At 49.8% G+C, this 12,502-nt stretch overlaps 1 protein-coding gene across 4 annotated transcripts in view; it reads right to left on the bottom strand.

Moving 5' to 3' along the window:
- LOC139046645 (pneumococcal serine-rich repeat protein-like) overlaps positions 1 to 12,502 on the bottom strand; it is a 64,483-nt gene that overhangs the window by 33,548 nt on the left and 18,433 nt on the right. For all 4 annotated transcript variants that reach the window (XM_070530014.1, XM_070530015.1, XM_070530017.1 and 1 more), the window contains 3 exons: positions 10,127 to 10,290; positions 7,428 to 9,147; positions 5,502 to 6,812 (listed from right to left, as the gene is read on the bottom strand). In XM_070530014.1, the coding sequence (XP_070386115.1) occupies positions 5,502 to 6,812; positions 7,428 to 9,147; positions 10,127 to 10,290 (3,195 nt within the window). The remainder of the gene's footprint in view (positions 1 to 5,501; positions 6,813 to 7,427; positions 9,148 to 10,126; positions 10,291 to 12,502) is intronic.

The following is a 12,502-nucleotide window of genomic DNA, read 5'->3' as shown; positions in this document are numbered from 1 at the left end:
AGCTTTGAGCACAGTCCTTAGTCGTTTCACATGCTAACAAAGGTGATAGAAAAAATCACGACATCATCAAGATAAACCAGACAGGACTGCCATTTTAACCCAGAGAGCACAGTGTCCATCATCCGCTGAAAGGTGGCAGGTACGAAACAGAGGCCGAACGGAAGTACTTTGAATTCGTATAGTCCGTATGGTGTGACTAATGCTGTCTTCTTACGATCTCTTTCGTCCTCTTCTATTTGCCAGTATCCACTTTTGAGTTCGAGAGACGAAAAGAATTTTGCATCCCGTAGTCTATCGAGGGTGTCATCGATCCTCGGAAGTGGATAGAGATCCTGCTTTGTGACGACGTTTAGCTTTCGATAATCAACGCAGAAGCACAAGGTCTGATCCTTTTTCTTTACCAGCACCACAGACGAAGCCCATGGGCTGGTCAATGGTTGAATTACGTCGTCTCTAAGCATTTCTTCAACTTGCTTGCTGATGATCTCTCTCTCCTTCGGTGACACTTGGTAGGGATGCTGGCAAATAGGCCTCACAGCTTCGTCGACAATAATACGGTGTTCGGCGATGGATGTTCTCTGGACTTTCGATGTCGTTGAGAAACACGAGGTGAATTCTCGTACAAGGTTCTCTATTTGCTGCTTCTAGCTCGATGATAGTGCTGCTTCGATGTTGACGTATGCGAGTATGGAGTCTATGTTGTCAGAATCCAGTAGTGCAGCATCGGAAGGGCTCAAATGCGTAATCTGTTCATAATCGTTAAGGCAGGCAATGACAGTTCTCTTCACAATATGCTGGATTTCATTTCTAAAATTAGTCAGGAAGACATTCGAACACCCGTCACGCAGCCGAACAAGACCCCTTGCCATACAGATCCCTTTTTCGAGTAAGAGCCCAGTGTTACTGTCTGCTATTCCTCTATAGTCGCCTAATATGGTGCTTCTTACGGCGACAGCTATGCTGGATTTTGGGGGTATTGGGACATCGTCGTCTATAATATGAAGTACATCAAATTGTTCTTCACACTTGAACGTCGCGATGGCGTGCTTCGTTGAGAACGACACACAGGATTCCTGCAAGTTGACTACTGCACCGTTTGCATGCAAAAAGTCCATTCCAATAATTAAATCCCTTGAGCATTCTGACAGGACAATGAAACTGGCGACATGTGTAAAGCCGCGTATTCCGATTCTAGAAGTGCACCTGCCCACCGAGTTGGTAAGGTGTCCTCCGGCAGTTTGAATTTGCGGTCCTCTCCAAGGAGTCAGCACGTTTTTCAGTCATCTGGCAAGTACTTTACTCATAACGGAATGGTCTGCGCCTGTGTCTACTAAAGCAGTAATTTCGCAGCCACAGGATTAAACAGGCATAAACACGCATAAATTGGAAGCAACGTCACTCTTTCCGCAACTGCTCTCGTGTCCGTCATTATACTTCAGAATCAGCGCTGGAGGCTCTGTTCTTGCGTCAACAGTGGCCTCACCTCCACAGGTCGCCTGTATTAGTTTTCTCAACGTGGGCTTTGGGGGCGTCACCTTGAGGAGCTTGAGGATGGACGCAGGCTTGGTGATCGGTACCTCAGCGGCACTGTTGACTGCGGTTGACGTTGCTGTGAAGTCTGCAGGCTTTGGCGTGTTGACAAATACTCCTGGATTTCAAAAGGGCATTCACTGTTCCTTGGGCAAGGAGCACTTACGGAAAACCCCAGAAGTCCCGCTCTGCGGTATTCGCACATGCTGTAGAGATGACCAGCTTCGCCGCAGCGGTAGCACAGTGGGATTCTATCAGGAGTGCGCCATATGTCAGCCTTCCGGAATCTTGTCTCAGGTGCAGACGACAAGAACCGAGGTTCGGGGTACATGCGTAGTTGCCGTGATGAAAGTACGTTCTGGAGATCTTCCGAGTACCTTGGCATACGATACCGTCAGCTGTACCGGTGACAACGCTTGCGGCTGTGCTTGCAGGTGCTGTTCGCGGACTGCTTGTCTCACTTCTTAGCAAACCACTTCTGCTAACAAAAAGACCGCTGTGGGGCCGTTGTTCAGCTGTTGCCTCAGGAGCTCTTCTCGAACCACAGATCTGACACGAGTTCCCGTAAGACCTCGACGCTGTTCCCGAACATTGCAGACATCACATCTATAGAGGCGACGTTCATATCGCGGTTGTGAGTCTCGCTCGCTGTTGAAGTGTCCTTTCCATAGTTGTCGCCTCGGAGCAGAATTCGGCAACGGTGCGTGGAGGGATGCAAACCAAACCGGCAAAAAGCTCCTGCTTCACACCGAACATCAGGTGCTGATGCTTTTTGTCCTTGCTCATGCTTGGATCGGCCCATCGACATAAGCGGGACGTATCTTCGAGATACATAGCCACGCTTTCGTTTTTTCATTGGCTTCTTGCTTGCAAAGCGGCTTCAGCTCTTTCCTGGTGATCTGTGCTCGGATACGTGGCCAACAGCTCCCGTTGGAAGTCATTCCACGACTGGAGGACAGCTTCATGGTTTTCAAACTACATTTGCGCACAATCTTGCAACGTGAAGTAAACGTTGCGGAGCTTACGGTTTTCATCCCATCCATTGTAGTCCGCGACGTGCTAGAAGCCTGCCAACCAGTCCTCGGCACCTTCTTCGAAGGTGTCGCCGTGAAAAGGCTCGGCCGTCCGCGGCTGATCAACGACGATGCGGGTTGAGGCTGTCTGGGATGTCATTTCATTATTGTCTGCTGCTGCTACTATAGTTTACTCCGGCAAAAGAGGAAACTCAAGAGGCTCACTACATAGGCGACGGCTCATGCGCTGGTGGACAGGCGTGAGATCGTTAGGTGTGAAATGGCGTGGCTCCAGGCTGCTTTCTCCGACTCGAATAGGGCTGGAAATTATTACCCAGCACCTCCACCAGAATTTATTTATTGTGGGCTAATTTGTGCTCTGGGGGTAAATAAAGGAGACTGCCGCGTTCTAAACAGATCAGGAATGCCTTCTCCTCCTTCTCTCTCGAGTGTCGCTTCCTCTTTTTCTTGTACACGCCGACAACGCCCACCTGCGATGCGAGTGCGTGCGGCGAACACGTGCCATTATTTTGTCGTCTTTTTCTCCAATACGTTGTCCTCTTAGCGGGGCGCATGAACCTGCGTGCATTCTTTAAAGATGTTTCTGCCTTGTATCAATATTCACAAATGTGCCATGCGCAGACTTTGCAATGGTGCCACAAGAGATCGCACAGAATGTCCAGAGGACAGTGCGAGAGGGGATCTTAGTTGCACACACCTCACATAAGACATGTTTCGGTGGAGGCAATATGGTGTGTCAGTACGCGGCTTCAATGCTAATCGAATTAACGTCATCCATTGTGACATGGGTTCTGCCGGGATTTAGATGCAACGTTGACAAAAGGTAACTACAAAATGCTGTTCTAAAAACCATGTGCAAATATAAATTTGTTACTTCACATATTTTATTGATGATGATTTGCTTTTCGACTCAGTAGGCTAAAAGCAACAAACCCTGCCTCGCACAGACAGAAATGCAACACACTGTTTTTAGACCACAGCGACATTTTCAGCAACTTTGCTGCTGCCGGTTTTACAAGTGCCATGAAAGAGCAGCGTTCGTAGGTTGCCACTTGTCTCTTTTAAGCTTCGCCATCCACAGAAGCCTTCTTTTTCGACCTCCCGAAAGTGAAAACAATCAGCAGCCTTTTTTCGAACTAACAGGACACTGCGGGATGTAGCACCCAGTCATTTTGCAAAAAGCACAACACGGTTGGCAAAGCGTGCGTTGGCTGCTAACCATGCAAATTTACGGTGGCCGTCGGAGGCGAGATAGAAAATTTATTTCGTATGCATTTCTTTTTGAAACGTCTGCCGCGCCCACCCTTTGGCATGTTTTCAAATTTTTCTAGTAGTATTTCTTGTAAAACATGGATGCAACATTAGTAAAATCGGGCTGAAATTAATAAACATTATAAAATTTCAGAGAGTTGGCAGGGATGCATTGAGGTTGAGGAATCAGTGAGGGACAGATATTTGAAGGTTAGACAACAACACAGGCCTGTGTGAAAGGCGTTGCCCTTGAAAAGAATTTCTGTACTGCCTGCAACTGAGCTATAATGATGCATCCTTGCAAGGTCCGTTACTTCAAAGGGCTGAAACTTAGACATCATCACATATTTCTTGGTGTATGTGTTTGAATTGACATGCCTAACATGTTACAGGTGTTTGCACCATATTGAAGTTTGCTGCACAGTATTGAGATCTATATTATGGCCATGCGGCATTGCACTCGGCCTTGCTTGCACAAATATCAACATAACGAGCGTCAGAACTGAGTTGAGGCTATTTGACGTTAAATATTTGAGGCTTAGCAGTAGTGCGGGAATCGTTTGCAGGCTATTAGAGGCTTTGTTCAGCATGTCCCTTTGAGGTGCCCTAGTGAAGGGTCCACATAGCATTCTGAAACTTTTGTTGAACCAGTTTGGAACAATTCCTCCAATACAAGTTCTGGTTCGAGTTCAGCTCCAAGATGATGGAAAAAATAACGGTTCGGTTCAGATTCAGCTGAACATAATGGTTCAGCTCCGGTTATTTTGTTATGCTCCAGTTCAGTTCGATAGTCTGCTTTTAGTTACAACACATTGAAAAAAATTTGAAAAAATATTTAAAAAATAAATGTAATGGGGCTTCTATTCTGGACATTGAGCAAGTGAAAGGAAATAACAAAATAGACAGTCAGCACCACAAGCTTGAACTTCAGCCTCATGTAGCGGAGGCAATAGTGATGGCTGTCCCCTAACATTCAACTTCATCTGCTTCATTAGACAGTTTTAGTACAGCGTACACCATACCAGTGCGTACGCTAAAAAATGGCAGGTCGTCACTGCACATGCGCTGAACGCTAAACGAAATAGCGGGCACACGCAACGCAAACGAGTTAGCGTTAGCGTTTCTGCGTGAAACATGGCGGCGGTCCCGGCAGCCCGCTTCGAATTGAATTTGACGTTGCTTTTGCAAAATGCACTTTGTTCGTAGAAAATGATTGTGTAAACGGCTTTTGCTTAGTCTCGGGCCGCTTTGACGACAGAGTATTATGGACAACCTCGTTGTTTTCGAGATCGCTTCTCGTTCCCAACGAGTCAAAGCCTAACGAAAGAAACATTCGAGATGTCAGTGCCACCTATCGCCACAGGCGGGAAATAGCCGCAACGGCGGCATTTTAGTTAAGCATACACTAAACTAAAACTGTCTACTACTATATAGACATTTGCCAAGAGCACTTCCTTTGACACTGAGAAGCAAAGCCAGCACAGTTGTACAACCCAGCCAAGGTATTGAGTCTGGTGGTTACAGACAGTTGTATGAAACAAAAGTACTATTTGCTTGCTGGTTTGGTTTCGGCACTTTAATGTCTCCACCATGCAAAAAAAGAATGCAATCACAGTATGTCCAACCTCTCCAGCAGAAGCATGCTCAGCCTCTGACGATCACTGCGACGACGCGAGACGAGCTTACCTCTCTCCTCTGAAAGGGCTGAGCTCGCCTCCTCGTCATCGCCACTCTTGTCACCATCTGTGTCGCTGGGGCCTAAAGGGTCACGTGGTAGCAGCTCGTGGTTCGAGTCCGGCGATACACCATTCTCCTCTGCCCTCCCTGTCGTTGTCACACCGTTGTCACTGCTGACTGCTGCAACAAAATCCGCACTGCCATTGGTCGCCGAGTCGCACCTGCCGCGAGACATTGGCAGTTCCGAAAACCCGTCCGACCTGGACACAATTGCACTTGCCGCTGATAGCGTCTGTGGTGTTGCACTTGCCGACAGCGATGACGCTGCCACTAGGGACACCGGAGTTGTTGACGATGGCCCATTAGAGATGAGGTCGTCCGAGTCTAAGCTCGACTCCGCGTCTATTGTTGAGTCGCACTCATTCTGCAGTGGCGACGATGCGATGCCGTTAGACTTCACGGCCACACTCGCCGTTGTCTCTACCCTCGCCTGCGTTGTTGCTGCAGCCGCGGCAGCAACAGCGGCAGTGGCAGCAGCAAAGCCCGCTCCGAACCTGAGCCGGTTCATGCGCACAATGCCTGGCTTGAGGACGGAATTGGCCGTGGTGCAGTGAAAATGGTGGTGGTGCGGGTGGTGAGTGGTGGCGTACTCTTGGCGAAGCACCACATCACCACGAAATGTCGCTCCGCCACCACCGCCACCTGTCGGTATCAGCAGGGGCATCCGGTGGTTCCCACCTACCAGACCGCCAAGCTTGAGTGCCGCAGGCACATCCACGTCTGACACCTCAAAGACGGGGCCCCCAAACGCTGTCTTCTTGGCTGCGACGGCATCCAATGAGATGATCCGGGCCATGGGCGTTGGAGACAGCCTCCGTTCGGCCATCTCACGGAGCTCGTCGACCCCGTCGCCCTTCGTTGAGCCTACGTGGTTGGTGATGGGCCCCTCGAGGCAGTTGGCGAGGGGCTTCTTCTCTATTGCACTCGTCGTTGTCGCCATTGTCATCTTGGCCAGGGAAGAAGGGGAAGCGCGACACGGGCTGGGCGACCGCTGCTCTTCCTCGTCAGTATGCAGCACACCGTTGGTCTCGGGCGTTGGCACACTTCTGGGCCTCAAAGCTGTCCGGTGCGGCGTTGTGTGGCACTCGAGGGCTCCCAAGGCACTGTTTGCAGCAGGCTCGCCGTTGCCGGCCTGACGTGGCGGCGCTGTCACGGTAGTTGTTGTCATCGTCGTTGCAGGTGTGACAGCGCCGGTGTCATGGTCTGCAGACCGCAGGGCGTGAGGTAGATCGGGACGGTCTCGCAGCGGGCTGGAACCATCTGCAAGGTGAAAGTGACACTGCAAACCATCAGCACTTGTTTCTGTCTCAGGGGAATTCCAAGGCATAAGCGCAGATTAAGCAGAAAAAAATTTATGTTGGATGAACATTAATATTGTAAGCTCAATTATGTGGTATTTAATGGTTAGCTCACAACGCTAGAGGATTGGGCAGACAGTGTATTATCCTACTGTTCCTTCTTTATGATATGTCCACTGGTGTTGTATAACTTGCAGCTATGAACGCACCTATATTTCTGTTATTTCAATAGTCGTATGTTAAACCAGGCTCATAGGAACCCCAGATTAAAAAACACTGTGCAGAGTGAAATAGAGATAGAATAATGCTTGTATGCTAGAATCACATAGTTCAAGAATCTTTCAAGACTGAAAGTCAGGCTAGTTGGTGCTGATTCATTACCGACTGCAGTGCAACAGAAAGACAATGGACAGTGCAGGTTCGCTTGATTTCTGTCTGCTGTATTCCAGTCATTTTGAAGTTAATAATGAATCAAGAACCTTTACTGCCTTATAGTTGGACTGGGTGGTGCCTAGTGCCTACCCAAACAGGATTTGCCAGTCAGCCTGGGCAAGAACACAACCAAACTCGCACTCACCGCTAACGGAAGAGTCTGCCTCTGGCCCCAGTGAGGTGGCAGACCAGTGGGGTTTTGTACTCTGTGCGCAGGAGGAAGGAGAGGCGGATGAAGGCGATGAGGAAGAGGGCGAAGAGGAAGAAGAAGAAGGTGATGGTAGAGTCCTTCGGGTGCCACCAGCGCCCAGCGGGTGTTGCAGTTGCAGTGGTGTCAACACCACCGTTGGCGACATGGACACAGGCACTCGCACAATGCCGCCACCTGACAGCAAGCTAAGCTCCCGCATCCGCTCGGCTGCCTTGTCTCCCCGAGCCCTGGCGCCACGACAGGCCCGCCGAGCATCACCACCCCCGCTGCTTTCCGCACTGTTGCTCGACCGAGGGGACCGGGGCGAGCGCTTCTTGGGGGCTGCTTCTGGTTTCCTTGGGCTCACCACCACCGCCACGTTCGGCCCCCGCAAAGATATGTGCAGCGGTGGAACCCGAGGGGGTTCGCCCTGTGGCGAAGGCGGCGGCGATGCTTCAACTTCCGGCTTCACAGGGCAGCTCCTCTTCGAGTCAAGTTTTAGCCGTAGCTTGAGCTTCTCGCCTTCGGTGGGCGGCAGAGACACGCGAGACACCTCTTCACGCGGCGGCGGCTCAGGATCGTTGGAGGACTGCGATGACGACGACTTCCCAATGCCGGAGTCCGTGTCCGAAGAAGGGTTGCCTGGATCCTTGCCACCACTGCTTCCATCGGAGAGGCTGCGCTCCGAGTGGCCTCCGTTTTCAGAGGACTCCGAGGTCTCAAGATCCCGAACAACTGGTTCGTCATCCTCTTCGTCGGAAGGCATGGGCTCTAGGTGGCCAGTGAAGGGGTTGATAAGGTGAGTAGTTGTGCGGCTCTCGGCCGCAGCAGGGGGTGAAGGAGGGGCCACAGAGACCGTTGCCGTTGGCGGGGCCATGCGGGGTGGTGACGCAGGAATGTGGGAGGACAGGGGGAAGCCACGGCCGCTGAGAATGTTGATAGCATCGCAACTCGGGCTTGTGGGGGGCGGTGATGATGGCGAACCAGGTGGGGAACAGCCTTCTTTGCCCCGGCTCCCTTTGGGGGGCCTGCGTTTCCGTTTCGTGGGTTGACCTGTGTCCAAAGGCGGTGGCATCATCGTCTTCTGTGGACCACCAGACCCTGTCTCACTCTGGAGGAGGTTCACCAGCAGCGGACTAGACAGTGCCACATTGCCGCGCGTCGCACTGCCGAGCCGCTGTGCCGCTCCAAGCGCTGCGGCCAAGGGAGGCGAAGGTGAAAACGGAAACCTGCTCCCACTCGTCGTCGTGGCGGCTGCCGCCGCTGCGCTGTTCTGCTTCATCGAGTGAGTCATGCTTGCAAAAGGGAAAGGCGGGCGGGTCTTCGTGCTGGGGCGCACCAGCCGCGATGAGCCACTTGAGAGAAACGGCAGTGGTTCCCGCGGAGGTGGGGCGACTACGTTGGGAGAGCGAAAGGCACTGCCGCTGCCACTGGTCGAAGCGGCTGCTGCCGCTGCAAAGGCGGGACTCCTAGCCTGGATGGAGGGAGGCTCTGCAGGCAGGGCGGTGGAGGAGCCTGCACGACTGGATGCTGCTGCAGCGAGAGCTGGGGATGATGGCACTCCAGACATGTGCGGGGACGTCGGTGAACCCTGCTCACCCTCTTCCGCCGCTTTCTGGATGATGATTTCCTTCGGTGGCTCCCCATAACGGCCGGCAAGCGTAAGACTGATGATCTGCACAGAGCATCAACAGAAGGCATCAGTTTCCGCAGGTCAGACTGTGTTCAACAACCTCCAAAAGCATCTATGCTAATGAGTGACCATTAGGGTGACCTTGAACCATGCCTCTACAGGGTTGTCAGTCCTGTTTACCTCAAACACCACTGCCTATAATTAATTGACCAGCTCCTTGCTGAGATTAAAGATGGTTTCATTCCTTTCTCAACGAAATATATCATGCAGAATGCCATCTGGCCTGTTCCTTCCTTTAAGGTAAGACAAAGCAAGCAAGCTCTTAGCAGGTTTACAAGGCCTTACCATAAGGTAGCGTGGTGGTGCAACCATTACATTTTATACTAATTGAACTTAGTGTAGGAAGTTTAAAATGATTTAATGATTCGTTACCACGTATCCTTGAACCGTGCCTCCACAGAGCCGTCAGTCCTGTTCACCTCAAACACCACTGCCTATAATTGACCAGCTTCTTGCCGAGATGAAAGATGGTTTAATTCCCTTCTCAATGAAATATATCACACGGAATGCCGCCCGGTCTGTCCCTTCCTTGAAGGTAATAAAAAACAAGCAAGCTATCTGCAAGTTTTCAAGGCCTTACCATAAGGTAGCCTGGGGCTGTGACCATTACATTTTATACTAGTTCAGCTTAGTGTAGGATGTTTAAAATGATTTAATGGTTTTTACCATGAACAGTGGTACAGTGGAGTCAAGGCATAGCACCCCAGAAAAGCAAAAGAATGGACTTAGTGGCACTGTGGCTGTAACACTAAATTACTGTTCCAACACTACCATTTCATTTCATCCGATGCCCACGAGGTGATGCCACAGTACAATGAAAGAGGAGAATGATGTTCTTCCTAGTTTTCTATTAATCATAGACACTCTGCTAGCAGGGGAAAAAAAGTGTGTGCATGCATGTGTGTGTAGATATATAAAGAGAGGGGGGGGGGGTGCATGTGAGAAAGCTGGGCATGCTCACCTGGTCTCCCTCGACCTGCACCGAGAGGATGCCCAGCTCGCGGAGTGCCCGGTCACCACGCTGGGCCAGCTGCCGCAGCCGCAGCGCCGCATCACGGGGGAGTGTGAATGTCACCCGCACGCTGTTCCACGGCTCCACCTTTTTCACCCACAACGGCTGCTCCTCTGCATAAAAAAAACACGGCAGCCACCTGTCAGGCTCCCCTCTGTCTTGCACCAAGCGATAACACAAAAGCTGAGGCCACGGTCTCAGTGCCAGCTGAGCAGACCTGACAGATGCTAATGTCACAACCAACCTTTCTGGTGGTTCAGACGACTGGTGAAGTGCAAGACAGGGAGTGGTGTTTACGGTCTATCCCTTTCAAGGATATAATTTTCAACAGATGCTGACTGGCTGGGCCAGCAGCCAAGACAACTGCCGCTCCAGTAAGGCGCTATGCCTGATTGTGCAAAAGCGGAGGTATTCTTTACAGTGACTGAGAATGGAGATTACGGCAATTTCAGCCTGACAGCATCTTTCAGTTATTTATCGAAGTCCACTGCAGCCAAAAAAATTATGCATCTTCAAATTGTTGTGCAACAACGAAACCCACTTCTCACACCGGAGGTGACAACATCAGTGATGCCAAATGACTGCTACTTGATTTCAGTGCCGTCATGATATGCGTTCCAGAAAGGTAGGTGTCTGGGCTAGTTGGCATATTGTTATGAAAGGTCACCCTTTAATGTTATGCACGTCCTGCTTTTCTAAAAAAAATTATTTAGATTTTTGTACCCATAATGAACTGCCAATGGCATGACTGAGTGTGAGTGGGTTCTGGTGAGTGTGTGGACATGCGCATGAACATGAATGAATACCTGTCATGTGGGTAGACATGAGCACGAATGCGAGTGACCACTTGTGGTAAGGTCTTTAAAGGTATCAAACAAGTAATTCGGACTCTCACGGTGCATCTTCTTGGTGACAGCACACATTCAATCTTGTGGATGTGTGAGGTTTACGTTGTGCAAAGATGTATGCCGAGCAAAAGGTCCATAAAATCCACTGCCTAACCCCCTATCCACATGACCCATTTGTTCTGTGAGCTACCTCAATAGAGTCCCTCACACTTGGTGATAGTAGTTGTTCTTGGCATGGGTGTGTGACTGCGGTGTGCTGAACGTTACTGAACGGGGCATCCAATTTTTCGCTACTGGCATCTGCAGGGGAGCTATTTCTTGAAGTGCACGGGAATGAACAGACACACCACAATCTCCTGCATTTTTCTTAAGGAGCCCCAATGCATGGAAATACAAAAAAAAAAATGTGGTGTCACACTGACATCCCCGATAAAACGTCTTGTGAACAAAATTTGAACGTGGCTGGCAAGGTCGTCTGCGCACGCTCGTGTGGAGTGGCGTTTGCTCACAAGAAAGAGACGGAAGACCTTGACCAAACAAAGGCTACATGCAGTGAGCCAATGATACTGCAGCAGCATTTCGTCACAATCAAAAAGCTGGCTACCTATGGCAGTGAACATTGTGCAGCCGAGTAAGGACAGGCCCAATCATTTCAGAAATGTGCCGATTCATATTTTAAAGTTCTCAAACACACGGATAAATATGAAATGCTTTAATAGATCTTTAAAAGAAAAAAAGAAAAAACTGCAGCACCTGCAAATGTGCACAGCGCTATCGCTAGTTCATCTGGTTTTCATGCCAATGCATAAAGCATACTCAGGTATTTTCTAGAAACTCGTGTATACGATGAGACTGTTGACAACTCTAGCATTCAGCTGGTTCTAGGCCTTGGCGATTAGTCGGTACGACAGGCATAGATGACAGCAAACATAGCCAGTAGCCTAGTTCTTGAAGAGGAAATTGGTGCAAAAGCCTGCTCCTTTGACAGACATGTGCACCAAGATGGTGATGAAGCAGAAAACAGTGGTGCCGGCAATGGCCACTATCAGCTGAATAACTAAGACTATAAATGCCAAGAATCCTCATAGCCCATGAGCCCCAAGTCTAGTTCTGCCTGTCTTTTCCATAACTAAAGCTTATTATTCACTTAAAACAATTGTGCTTCAAGCAAGAAAACAACTGGATGCATTCAAATGCATAGTCATGGAAAAAAAAAAAGAAAGCAACATGAAGACAGTATGAACAATAAGAGCATCGAAGAGATTTGCTCATTGGAATGCCCAGGTTTTACCTACAAAGCGTGGTAGAACTCATGACTATGTTGAAGTCCACTGCGCTAATTTGTTATGGTAATTTGACAAACGACATGGAACCAATGGCAATGGGCCTTAGGTCCTCTCCCCATCTTCGTTCCATGCCGTTGGCGCATCCATAGAGCAATGAACCACCTAGTTTGCATAAAAGTTATGATTGAGTG

Source organism: Dermacentor albipictus, unplaced genomic scaffold, assembly GCF_038994185.2.
Source record: "Dermacentor albipictus isolate Rhodes 1998 colony unplaced genomic scaffold, USDA_Dalb.pri_finalv2 scaffold_40, whole genome shotgun sequence".
In the NCBI taxonomy this organism is placed as follows: domain Eukaryota; kingdom Metazoa; phylum Arthropoda; class Arachnida; order Ixodida; family Ixodidae; genus Dermacentor; species Dermacentor albipictus.
Note: the sequence above shows the minus strand (reverse complement) of the source record. Positions and strands in the feature narration are given on the sequence as shown.